The sequence below is a fragment of the Microcebus murinus genome, chromosome 12, assembly GCF_040939455.1.
Source record: "Microcebus murinus isolate Inina chromosome 12, M.murinus_Inina_mat1.0, whole genome shotgun sequence".
NCBI classification, from domain to species: Eukaryota; Metazoa; Chordata; class Mammalia; order Primates; family Cheirogaleidae; genus Microcebus; species Microcebus murinus.
In genome coordinates this window covers 29,140,298-29,153,817 of record NC_134115.1, presented here as the reverse complement: position 1 = coordinate 29,153,817, position 13,520 = coordinate 29,140,298, and the positions used below count along the sequence as shown (strand labels likewise).

The window sequence follows — 13,520 nt, the reverse complement described above, 5'->3', positions numbered from 1 at the left end:
GCTCTCCAGAGTGACTTCCCCTCATTAAATGATTCTAACCTCAATCATGTTTCCTTGGTGCTACTGACATTCTTTTGATCTAAGCTGTTTCTCAGTTTAGAGAAATAACATTGACCTAAGAACTATGTTGTAGAAAAGCAATTCTCAAACCTTTTGGTCTCAGGGCCACTTTATACTCTTAAAAATTATTGAGGACCCTGAAGAGTTTTTATTTATGTGGGTTATAGATATCTATATGTCACACAGTGGAAATTAGAATTGATAAAATTTTGAAATATTTATTAATTATTACCAGGTAACTATTATAAAACCATTATGTGTTACCATAAGCCAATTTTAACAAAACATGAACATTTTAACATTAAAAAATAGTTATATTTTCTAAAACAAATAATTCGTGGAGAAAAGTGGTATTATTTTACAGTTTTTCCAGATCTCTAATGTCTAGCTTAGTAGAAAATAAATTGGAATCTCACATCTGCCTCTGAGTTTAATCTGTGGTGATATCACAGGTCATGTAATGTCTGGAAAACTCTAAACACATGACAGAATGAGAGTGAAAAAGGCAAATAATGTCTTAATATTGTTACAAAACTAATTTTAACATTGCAGATCTTTTGAGACGGTCTGAGATCACACTAGTGGTTCCCAGACCACATCTGAGATCCTCTGCCACAGAAGTCTTAAAATGCAATGTAGAAAGATAGGAGTTTATAAAAATGTATAAGTTTATAAAAGTTAGCAGATAGAATATTAAGGCAGAAGCCAGTATGTTGATAACGACTTCAGACCTGTGTAACAAGTGTCGCCACTGAGAAAAATGGAGAATTAAGGAAAACGTGATTTATTGGTCCACTTATTTATTAATTAAAATTAATTTTTATCAGTTTTTAAACATTCAAAATTTCCTCCCTTTAAAGAAAAACAAACTTGAGTTTTATCTTTTTTATCCTTCACTCTAACCGGAAAATAGACTGTAAAAGAGCTAGAAAATGAACCACCAATTAGGCAACTCAAGAAAAAAGGAAAGACACCTGGAGTTCATGCTTTCTAGCCCCGTTACCTGGAACAAGTCACAACTTTTCTATTCTCAGTTTCTGGACCTATAAAAGGGCCTTCCTCCCCCTTAGACATGTGGATAATTTGAGATATGCAATGGGCATGTTAGCTTCCAAACTCTAAATCCCTCTATAAACGTTATTTATTAGGATGATGATATTATTATGATTGTAAGACTGCTCAAGGGAGAGATAAACCTTACCCCCCTTTAAGTGGAGAGATTGCCCTCCATTCTTCCCTCCTCGTTTGTGTGTCCAAAGTCCTCCTGCAATTAAGTTCTTGCAAAGCTGCCTCTGGGAAGGCCCCAGATGAGCAGTGTAATCTAAGCTCTGAGATTCCCAAGGCTAAACACAATTACTCTAATACATTTGCTGTCAGATTACTCCTTAACGCACTTCCAAAGGAGGAGAGACACTGCCAAACACAAGTTCAGGGGAAAGCATAAACACAGCTTCCTTCTCCCCCAGCCTCCAAGGAAATCCTCTAATAATATTAAGCCAAGAAGAATTATTGCAGCAAAGAGTGCAGCTTCCATGGACATGTCTTCTGTAAAGCCACAAGCTTCAGCAAGCATGATTGATGGTGAAGTACATTTTCATTAGTTCAGGTCCCCAACACACTTCTGAAGTTGTAGAATGCTGTTTAGACAAAGATCAGGAATGAATTGTACATGTGACATAATCATGACCTGGAAAAGACCCAATGGGTAGGAAATTTTAGTGGAAAGTCACAGAAAGAAAAAAGCAACCAGACGTAACTTGGCTAAATTGGGCAACATGAGTGTAAGATTAAACCTTGGCATGTTTAGAAAATTCCCAGTCCCAAGTCAATAAAACTGGGGTCATGAGAATTCTCCATACTTCACCATCTGTGTTTATCAACCCACCCAGCTTCCTCCCAGCCCTAGAAAAACATTGTTTGGGGGGGGGGAGGATAATTCTTTAGCAATAAAACATTTAAATTTCACCTCAAATAAAGTTTTATTTCAAAATCTGGGGAGAAATTTCAACTCTAATGTATTCCAGGATATTTTGATTTAAGTCAAGTCATTTTAGACAAATAATATGGCCAAAACCATAGATAATTTCATCTCCCTTTCTGTGTATATAAAATAAGCCTCTTGCCTTCTACTCAAATAATGACTAACATGTTAATAAATAATAAATAGAATATTACTTTTATAAATAAAATATTAATGTGATTTTATAATAAGTATCTCTATTTGTCGGTCCTTTTTCCTTTCCGTCTAGCTCTGAAGGCCTCACCTTCTAAGAAACGTTGTAATTCCATCGCCGCCTTAAAGGCGACCTCGCAGGAGATTGTGTCCTCGATTAGCCCGGAATGGAAGGACGAGAAGCGAGATTTGCTGACGGAAGGACAAAGTTTTAGCAGCCTTGATGAAGAAGGTAAAGATACGTAACGTTAAAAGAGAGAAAAGAAAAAGTTCTTATAATTTATTTACACAAGTAATGTATATTCACAGTAGAAAAATTAGAAAATACCTGCTCTCAGAAGTGAAGCCCATGAATTAAATTTTTTAAAGGGTTATATGAGTATATAGTATGATATAGTTCATATAAATTTTAAATACCACATAAACAATACACTTTATAGGGCTTGTGGTAAAAAAAAATTAGAAAATACTAAAATATTCAAAAAGAAAAAAATTTATAGGCCGGGCGTGATGGCTCACGCCTGTAATCCTAGCACTTTGGGAGGCCGAGGCGGGTGGATTGCTCAAGGTCAGGAGTTCGAAACCAGCCTGAGCGAGACCCCGTCTCTACCAAAAATAGAAATAAATTAATTGACCAACTAAAAATATATATACAAAAAAAAAAAAATTAGCCGGGCATGGTGGTGCGTGCCTGTAGTCCCAGCTACTCTACTCGGGAGGCTGAGGCAGTAGGATCGCTGAGTCCCGGAGATTGAGGTTGCTGTGAGCCAGGCTGACGCCACGGCACTCACTCTAGCCTGGACAACAAAGTGAGACTCTGTCTCAAAAAAAAAAAACAACAAAATTTACAATCCCACAACCTGATGAGAACAAATATTAACATTTTGTTGTTTTTACTTCTAGGCCTTATTCTATGCATGTACGCACACACACACACAATGAAACAATAAGTTGTCTCTTCATTTATATAGGTCTTCTGTAATGAATTTAAATAAAATTTTATAATATTCTCCTTGTGTGGCATATATACATATCTTTTGTTAGATTTATTCCTTGGATAGACACAGAGATATTGATGTAGATTTTTTTTGTTGTCTTTCAAAATAGTATCCTTTTTTAAGAATTGGGTTTTCTGGCTGTTTGTTGCTACTACATAGACCTCACGTCTCTTTTTTTCTCTTTCTTTTTTATTTGTTGGCTAGGACTTCTGGTACAATGATGAATAGAAGCGGTGATTGTAGGCAGCCTTGCCCTGTCCTGATTTTAAAGGGAATGCTTTGTATGTTTCATTGTTGAAAAAGAAGTTTGCTGTATTTGATACCCATAATCCAATCAAGGAAGTTCTTTTCTTATTCCTAGCTTGATAAAAGTTTTTTTTAAATCAAGAATGAGTATTGAATTTTATCAAATACTTTTCTCTATCTACTAAATTGATCATTCGTTTTTTTCTCTTCTAATCCAATAAAGGGAAATGACATTTTAGATTTTTCTATCAGTATATTCTTTTGAGAATCCCAGTATTTCCTGAAAATGTCCTCCACTTTCTGTAGAAGATAAGACCTCTTCTAGGGGCTTCCTTTGCCTTAGAGTCTTTAGAATAGGTTGTTATTTCTATCCCTTCTTCTGTAGCACTTATTTATATATGATATGTTGGATTTCTTTCTGTCTCACCTTCCCATAAACCAACTTTTACTCAGAGTCAGTGAACTGCTGGCTCCCATTCCTGGCAGACACCCACCCCCACTAAGCTAACCTGCACCAGTGTTTCACCCACCAGACTACCTGGCTTTCCGATAGAACACATAAAACTATAGGTGTCTGCAGCCTGAGAAATAGGATAAATTTATTTTTAAACTGTGTTAGTTAAGCTTTCAAATAGTATGCCCAATATAATCTCTTAGGTTAAAGCAGTGGATCCAGTTGTTAGTCTGAAGAAAAAAAAAAAAGTACTGTATAATAAATACACTACCTAGTATCCAGAAAGTCTGGAAACATGGGAAGTAGTGCACATATTATATATTTTTTTTCAGATGAACCATTGGACCTGTGATTTCAAATTTAGAGATATTCCTAAAAAGGCCTCTGAAGGTCAAAGAAAAACCTATGGAGTATATTCTTTGAAAATGTAACACACTATCATAAAATGAGTTTATCTTCACGATAAACTTCTCTTCATGTACAATGTCCGGCCTCTTCATAATGCTCTGTACTTGGGGACTTCCCTGTCATAGTGCACCACGTCAACACCAAATTTTCTCTAGTTCCTAGCCATTTGTTTTCTGGCATTCTCAGTATGTTCAGGTTATACTCTTCTTCTACTGCCATGTAACACATTACCCCACTAACTTCACAGCTAAAAATAATACCCTTTTAGTAGCTGACAGTTCTTCAAGTCAGAAGACTGGTTACAGCTCACCTGGGTTCTCTGCTCAGAGTCTCAAAAGCTGAAGTCAAGGCATCAGCTAAGCTGAGTTCTTCTCTGGAGATGCCGGAGGAGAATCCCCTTCCAAGCTCATCCATGTCGTTGGCAGAATTCAGCTCTTTGCTGTGGTTGGGCCAAGGTCTCCACTTCTTTGCCGTCTGACTGCCAAGGGCCATGCTCAGCCTGGAGACCATCCACATTCCTCACCATGTCTCCTCTCCATCTCCAAACAGAGAATTTCTTGCCTTGTCCCCCAACACTCGAATCTCTGACTTCTTCTGTCCTCTAGTCCCAGTTTTAAAGGGTCATGTGATTAGGTCAGCCTCCCCTGGGTGACCTCCCCTTTGACTAACTCAAAGTAACCTTAGTTTACATCTGCAAAATGTCTTTTGCCAGGTCACATAAAAAATAATCACAGGAGTAATAGTTCGTCCTATTCACAAGTTCCACCACAATCAAAGGGAGATTATGCAAGGCTGCAAGTCATTGGGGGTGATCCTAGAATTGTGCCTACTCCCCTGGTTTTAGAAAAACACTGAAGGATATAGAAGCACGAGGAGACATTTCTTCAAAGAGCTGCTCCTCAGGGGTTGAGGAATCAGTTGCCCAATGTCTAGATGATGTGTGAACTGGAACTAACTGACAAGACAGATGACATTTTTCTATCTTATACCACTCGGGTTGTGTCTGGTTCATGAAATAAAACTGGTATGCCCCAAACCCATGTCTTCATTAGGGGTTCAAAGTCCAGCTCCATCTGCCTTATAATTAGTGGCAATTCATTGGAACCTGATGTCAGATTATTTTTCAGACCCAGTTTGCAGTGTTTTGGAGAGTTTTCATCTTTTCTCTGTAATTGATGAGAAGTTGAGAGTATATTGAAGATTACAAGCTAAGTGTCATATTAAATTGAAGCCTTTCTCGTTTTTGAAGGTTGAGCACTTTGGCTATTCCTGATTTTATATGATATCCATCACTGTAGTTCTTTCTTTTCACTTGTATCAGAGATAGAGCTCCACCATCCCAATGTGTTGTTCATTTCCCAGACCAGAGTCCAACCCTTCCTGTGCTTGCCTCAGTTTCCCTCCATGCCTCTCCCCACCCCACCATGTATACCCTTCAAATCAAAAAAAAAAAAAAAAAATCTAAAACTTCATACTCACGTAATAATGTCTGTAGGGTCATATTCTATTTACACTTAGAAAATACCTCATTTTGAATTGTTGTGTCCATAAAGGAATATCAGAAACACCTTAGGTTTATATTTGTATCTATTATCATCTGTTTTAGTTCAATTTGAGGGAAAGATGAAAAAGAATCCAACAGGCTCCAGAGAGATGGACGTGGGTCACTGTTCAGTCTTGAACATTCCTCTTTCCTGACAAAGATGGGCTCTTGCAAAAGTATTTTCTTGGGCCCCTATATTTTAAAGAAGAGTTTTCTCGTTTTTTTATAGGCAGCCTTGCTGTTAAAATATGTCAAGAAGAACCCTGGATAATGTTCAAAACTATGTAGCACTCTGGGAGGCTCAGGAAGGAGGATCTCTTGAGATCAGGAATTCAAGACTTGCTCACTCTGAGCAAGAGTGAGACTCTGTCCCTACCAAAAAATAGAAAAAATGAGTCTGGCATAGTGGTGCATGCCTATAGTCCCAGCTGAAGCAGGAGGATCCCTTGAGCCCAGGAGTTTGAGGTTGCAATGAGTTATGATCACGCCACTGCACTCTAGCCCAGGCAACAGAACAAGACTGTGTCTCCAAAAAAAAAAATTTATGGGCTCAAATAGGGTTAAGGAATAGCTGGCTGTTAGTCTGTTGAAGTATTTGTTTCCTGGCTCTTGGAAAGTCTGAGTTCTTAGATCTAAACTGAGAATCATAGCTATGTGCATATCTCAGGCAGGGCAAAGCAGGTTCATTCTTTGTTTATCCACTTGCCAGTCATCCTTTTAATCTCTGTAGAATTATCTCCTTAACTTCCTAGGAGTTTTTTATATGCCATCTTTTGAAATAGTAAATCACTTTATTAGGTTTTTAAAAGAACATTCATAATGCCATTTCCGCAAACCATTTTGTAAATTAATGCAATTTCTTTTCTCTTTAACCTGTTTGCAAGGAGCTATTTTACATTTCTGCTGTAGTTCAGAGGAGTGCAATTAATTCATAATTTAATTTGCAGCATGATATGTAAAATGAATGCTTTGGACTCATTTAAATGATGATAGATACCCAAGCTGCATTTATTGCTGAGATTTGTGAGGGGATGTATTGCTTCCATTCCCCAGCCCTGGGATCCCGACACAGGCCAGACCTGGTGCCCAGCACCCCGTCACTGTTTGAAGCTGCTTCCTTGGCGACCACGATTTCATCTTCTTCTTTGTACGTCAATGAACATTATCCACACGACAGGACTACGCTTTATTCAAACAGGTAATGCTTAGCGCGATCAAATTACCAATTGGTCTGTTAGCATGTCACCACCTGGCCTAAACCAGAGTCTCTGAATGAGAACATGTTGTCTCTAACAACTGGGATGTGCCTGTCACCTGCCTGGTGAGTAGGAGAGAGAGAGAACACGCGTGATTTTTACTGTGGCGAAAGTGCTTCTGAGAAAAAAAAAAACCCTCATGTTTTTTTCTTTACAGTTAATCATTATGTCATGTTGAAATTATATACTTGGCTCTATGGGAGAAGATAAATCTTTCATCGCTTTTATTTTAGGAATTTCTTAGGAATAGATTTTTTTAAAGCAAGTACTCTTGGTTAATATTAAACGGATAGCTGCAAAGACATTTTCGTGTTCTTTTTTGATAGATGTGTTTGACCTCAGTGACTTTGGTAAACAGAATAATGCCCCCGCCCCCACCAAAACTTGTCCACGTCCTAATTCCTGGAACCTGTGAATATGTTACCTTATTTGGCAAAGAAACTTTGCAGATGTGCTTAAATTAAGTATACTGAGGTGGCAAGAGTATCCTGAATTATCCAGATAGGTCCAGTGTAATCACAGAGTCCTCATAAGAGAAAGGCAGGAGGGTCAAAATCAGAAAAGATATATCACCAGAAGCAGAGGTCAGAGGGGCAGAAGAATTTGAAGACACTACTCTGCTGGCTTTGAAATGGAGGAAGGGGCCATGAACCAAGGAATTCAGGCAGCCTCTAGAAGCTGAACAGGCAAGAAAATATGTTGCCCCCTAGACCCTCCACAAAGGAACACAGTCCTGCTCACAGCTGGGATTTTAGGACTTCTCACCCTCAGAGCTGTAAGAAAATAAATTTGTATTGTTTTAAGCCACCAAGCTGCACGCCTGTAATCCTAGCACTCTGGGAGGCCGAGGCTGGTGGATCCCTCAAGATCAGGAGTTCGAAACGAGCCTGAGCAAGAGTGAGACCCGTTCTCTACTAAAAATAGAAAGAAATTAATTGGACAGCTAAAAATACATAGAAAAAATTAGCCAGGCATGGTGATGCATGCCTGTAGTCCCAGCTACTCGGGAGGCTGAGGCAGAAGGATCGCTTGAGCCCAGGAGTTGGAGGTTGCTGTGAGCTAGGCTGACGGCACTCTAGCCCAGGAAAGACAGTGAGACTCTGAGTCAAAAAAAAAAAAAAAAAAACAGCCACCAAGCTGGTAATTTCTCACAGCAACAATAGGAAGCTAATACTGTGACTCTCAAAGTTTTAATGTGGGTTTAAATATTGGGGTAATTTACTGAAATTTCCTAGGCAAAACAGTAATTTTTTTACTTGAGAATATTTAAACAAAATATTCTTGAACATTGGTTCTAGTGATAGAAAGTGACATCTTTATAAAGAGATCACAACATTGTCTACGGAATTCACTGTTTTATTGTCTGTTTTTATATATTTGATACATAGTTTTATAACTAACTTTAATTCCAAAAGAGGGACTTATAGATATAGGCTCTCAATAATTACCTGTTAACTGTTGAACTAGTTCTTGTTGAAGTCCAGCTGTCAAGGATCAAGATCAGATTTATGCAGGTGAAGTGTTTCTTATACTGTAAGTCATTTTCCACCTTCAGACTAAAAGCTTGGGTTACTTCCAGAAAGAGGAGTCAATATTGTAGATATTTATTTTTAACATATGCACATCTATAGAGGTGAGCTTGGTCTTTTGGCAAGTTAAAGTTTAGTCGTTGAACCTGCTATGGTAACTCTTTCTTATTGCTGTTCCTTCCTTTCTCAGCCAAATAAAAGATTAGGCAGCCACTCTAGGTCCAGAAAAGTGGAACCAGTTGCAAGGTGAGCTACAGATCTTAGCAGGGCCAGAGTTTGGATTGTTTGGCTGAAAGGACCAACTAATAAGGCTATATTATAAATCAATTAACTCACCTGAACTATATAAAAATCATTTGATTTGGTTAGCTTCCTTGGGCTGGAGAAATTTAAAAATGATTTAAATTACTATGTGATACCTAATATTAATATGCACCTTGCATGTTTAAATTTGATATGTAAATTAGTCAAGCAACAAACAGTCTTTCCTATCTGTGTAGCACAGCTGAACACATGGGTCCACATAAAGTTCTTTTGCTCTCAAATATAAATAGCAGCTCTCAAAAGACAGGTGGAAAATCACAGGAAGTTCTTAGCAAGGTCAAGAACAATTCTCATGCAAAGCTGTGGTGGTTTCTTGCAGTGTGCTACTGAGGTTATTATTAGGGGCGTATAATTGGATGTGCTCTTAAAACATTTACTGAAATTTTCAGCACAGAAATAAAAGTACTTTTTGTTCTTTTGGTGGCAGTAGTGGTTGTTGTGAAGTATGAAGTCTCTTGGCCAAAGTTATTAAACCTTCAGTATCCATGAGATTTCCTCGGGGTCTGGCACCACCTCTTCCTGACTCTCTGTGTGCTTCCCTGCCAGCCTAGAAGCTTCTTCTGCATGCTCCCAGAGCTGTGCTGTAATTCTTGGTACCTTTATTTATGCTGATACTGGGTAGCATATAGATTTGGAGGGGAGAAATAAAAAAAAATAATGTACCTATATTTTTCCCTTTCTTTGAAATATTTATTTAAAACAAGCGAGTTATTTTAAATAAATCTTCGGCATTGTACCTCCAAGTTGCAATTTGGTATATTTAGCCATCAGTCAGGGTTTGATTGCAAGAACCAGAAACCACGTCTTTTTTTTTTTTTTTTTTTGAGACAGACTCTCACTCCGTTGCCCAGGCTAGAGTGTCATGGCATCAGCCTAGCTCACAGCAACCTCAAACTCTTGGGCTCAAGCGATCCTCCTGCCTCAGCCTCCCGAGTAGCTGGGACTACAGGCATGCACCACCATGCCTGGCTAATTTTTTCTATATATTTTTAGTTGGCCAATTAATTTCTTTCTATTTTTTAGTAGAGACGGGGTCTCTCGCTTGCTCAGGCTGGTTTCGAACTCCTGACCTTGACCGGTCCTCCCGCCTCGGCCTTCCAGAATGCTAAGATCACAGGCGTGAGCCACCGCACCCAGCCAGAACTACGTCATCTTAAGCAGAAAGGGATTTAATGTCAGGCACTTGGTGCTCACAAAGTCTGTGGAAAGGCAGGGGGAGTGGCCTGGGGCTGACAGCGGGAAATCCATCCCGGAACACACCTTGAAATTGGCCCACCAGCAGCGCCGGTGGGCAGGGGGGCCACCATCAGGCCAGTGCCTGCCAATGGGATACGACCCAGAGAAAATTATTTCAGTGGCCCCAGAATGTTTTTAAAATGAGCCATCATTTTAAAAAACCAAGCAACTTCTCTAAAGTACCAAGATTCTTTTGAAAAATAATCAGTCGCTTTGGCACCAGTGGGCTCCGTTTCCTCCTAGCTTCTGTGAGCTGCAGGGAGAATCCCAGACCCTCCAGGTCACCACCCTCTGCTTCGTCCATCTGTGCTGTCATCTGCCAGCTCGTGGAAGCATTTCTGCTTTTAGCCTTGATAGGTACGAGAAGCCAAAACACAGACTTCAGATCTTAATCACTGACTTAAGGAAAAGAGGCATGGAAGGTGCTAGAGAGAAATAATGCTATAAGAACTCCTCAGACTTAGTATCTCTACTTCCCCTGACCCACTAAGCACAACCCTAATTATTCAGTTGGGAAACGTCACCAGCAAACTGGAAAAAAATTGTCATATTTTCTTTTCTATCATTCTTTTTCCTTTAAAGCCCTCCTTAGTCCAACATAGCATTTCTTGAGGCAATAGACACTATTCTAAATCTCATCTGCCCTACTGAGTTTTAAAACCTGATGCAGATAGCCTAGAAAGAAAATGCATTAAAAACAAAAAGAAAAAGTGTTGACTATTGATGTGATATTTTACATGTGAGACTTTTCTGTTTTCTATGAGTCATTTTTCTGTTCAGGCCAAGTGGTTTGTTTTCCCATTTTGACATTCTGCTGTACATCTCTGTTCTAAAATAAGCTGTAAATATGTCAGCTAGCAGTTGTCATTCTGTCAGTCTTTTTAGAATCCTTAACTTTGCAAGGTATTGATTAGCCCAGGACGTCTCCCCACATCTCAATTATATACTGCAGTGAGAAACTGCTGTCTCTTAGAATTAGCCCTCTTTTTTAAGGATTATTCTTTGTAACATCAAAAACTCCAGTAGCAATCCATTCTCTTTTTTTAAAGGGTACTACAAAACTTGACTAGGAAGCAAAGAAAAAAATAATATCATCTTAAAAGTATATATTTAACGTGATGATTGAGAGTACATATTTTCGAGTTCCACTGTAGAGTCTTGCATTACAGCAGGCAGATCATAAGAATAACAAGAAACTGTCATGGGCACTTGCTTTCCAGTCAAATAGTGAGATTTAAGTTCTGAATTTTTGATACTTAATTTTTTTGCCTAGTAAAAAGTCTGCTCTTTTAAAAGAGATATAAATTGAGTGTGCTTTTTTTTTTTTTGGCTACTTAATAACTAAAGCATTTCTAGTAGGCAAAGTGTTGGGCTTATGTTAATGTCTACCTATGGTGTTTGTTCTGCAAGTCATTGGCAAATTTTGCTCATTAAAAATAGCACTGCAGCTGGAACCCGTACTACTAAGTGAAGTATCCCAAGAATGGAAAAACAAGCACCACATATACTCACCAGCAAACTGGTATTAACTGAGTAGCACCTAAGTGGACACATAGGTACTACAGTAATAGGGTATTGGGCAGGTGGGAGAGGGGAGGGGGGCGGGTGTATACATACATAATGAGTGAGATGTGCACCATCTAGGGGATGGTCATGCTGAAAACTCAGACTTGTGGGGGGAGGGGGGAAATGGGCATTTATTGAAACCTTAAAATCTGTACCCCCATAATATGCCCAAATAAAAAAAATAAAATAAATAGCATTGCATTGGCAACTTTTCTATCATAGTATTTAGTCATACTTCAAATCATCGGTAATAATCTAATAATATTAATAATTTTATAATAGGAACCAAGTATTGAACCTTATTAAGGGCCATGTTAAGCCCTTTACTTGTGTCAAGACATTTCATTCTCACAGCAACTTTGTAAGGTTTTTCTACTTATTATACTCAGTCGACAGATGAGGAAATTGATGTTTAGCAACATTAGGTAACTTTCCCAAGGCCACATGGCTATAAAGTAGAGCCATGACTTTCACCCACAATACTGATATACAATATATTTTTAGATGATGCTTTTAATGGAAATTTGATGACATCCATACAAGTTCTCTTCTTCCTCATCTGTTTTGCCTTTTCTTTTTCCATGTGATTTGGAGCAAAGATTTTCACCTCCAAAGATGTTAGAGTCAGAATGTTCAAACACTTTAAAAATGTAACATTAATTTAAATTTATAAGCAGCCTAAAATAGCTGTTTCCTCAAATGGTTATTTTCAGCTCTCCAGGTAGACTTGAAATCACTACATAATCATTGAGAAGAGACTTTTGTTAGATATGTTTCTGCTGGATTTAGAAATCCCTGTATTTTTTTGTTGTTGTTGACATAGCAAGGCTAGCAGGAACCTTTGTTCCTTACAAAACAAAGGGAGAAGACATTGGTTGCAAGAACTTCCTAGTGATTCCAGTTTTCTAACCCTACTACCCTCAAGGGAGGGACAGAGCACACCTGCAGTGTCTGCTGGGGACAGCACAGCTACCTGCTGTACGTAGACACAGTCCAGGGCTCTACAGCCCCCCGCAGGATGATGCTCTTATTGATGCTGAATGTTGTACCTGACCTCTTCACACTGGACTTTTCTGCTTCTTAATCTGGACACTGTTGCCTTGCAGACAGACCGTCTTACCCCGCCACCTCGGGTGTTTCTCGTGCTCTTTCATCATTCTCAAGCGTCACTTAGCACACGAACCCCCAAACTGCCACTTCTCACCATCTAATATTGGGCAAGTGACTTGACCTTTACATACCTCAGTTTCCTCGTTTGTAAAATGTGAATTATTGCACTACTGCCCCCAAAGCGTTGTTATAAACATTAAATGAAATAATAATTGGAAAGCACTTATAACACCTCCTGGCACATAGCACCATCGACCCATTTGTTAAAATAAAATAATCAAGTGGTTTGAGATACCTTGTAGCCTCCCCTAAGTCCCACTGTGAGGGGCCAGATATATGTTTTGGGCAAAGAGCCATCGTAGAGTGTTCTGTTAGACAGAGTCCATTCAAGGAGATGGAAAACACTCTTGGAATTTCAAAGGGAATTGGTTACAGAGTGTGAGGAAGCTTCAAGAGTGAAGGGGGCAGTTGTAGGAACCCAGGTAAATAACTGCAGGAGGAGGCTTCCAGCATGTTACCAGAACTTAGACTCTCAAAGAAGGGCTCCCACCTGGAGACCTGCTGCTGCCTTAGAAGAAGGGACAGTGGAGGGGGGTGCCAACTAAAGAGCTGGGCTA

The 13,520-nt window shown here is 39.0% G+C and overlaps 1 protein-coding gene across 6 annotated transcripts in view; it reads left to right on the top strand.

Moving 5' to 3' along the window:
- PIP5K1B (phosphatidylinositol-4-phosphate 5-kinase type 1 beta) overlaps positions 1-13,520 on the top strand; it is a 282,554-nt gene that overhangs the window by 217,565 nt on the left and 51,469 nt on the right. For all 6 annotated transcript variants that reach the window (XM_012736933.3, XM_012736976.3, XM_012736925.3 and 3 more), the window contains 2 exons: positions 2,310-2,465; positions 6,936-7,080. In XM_012736933.3, coding sequence (XP_012592387.1) covers positions 2,310-2,465; positions 6,936-7,080 — 301 coding nt within the window. The remainder of the gene's footprint in view (positions 1-2,309; positions 2,466-6,935; positions 7,081-13,520) is intronic.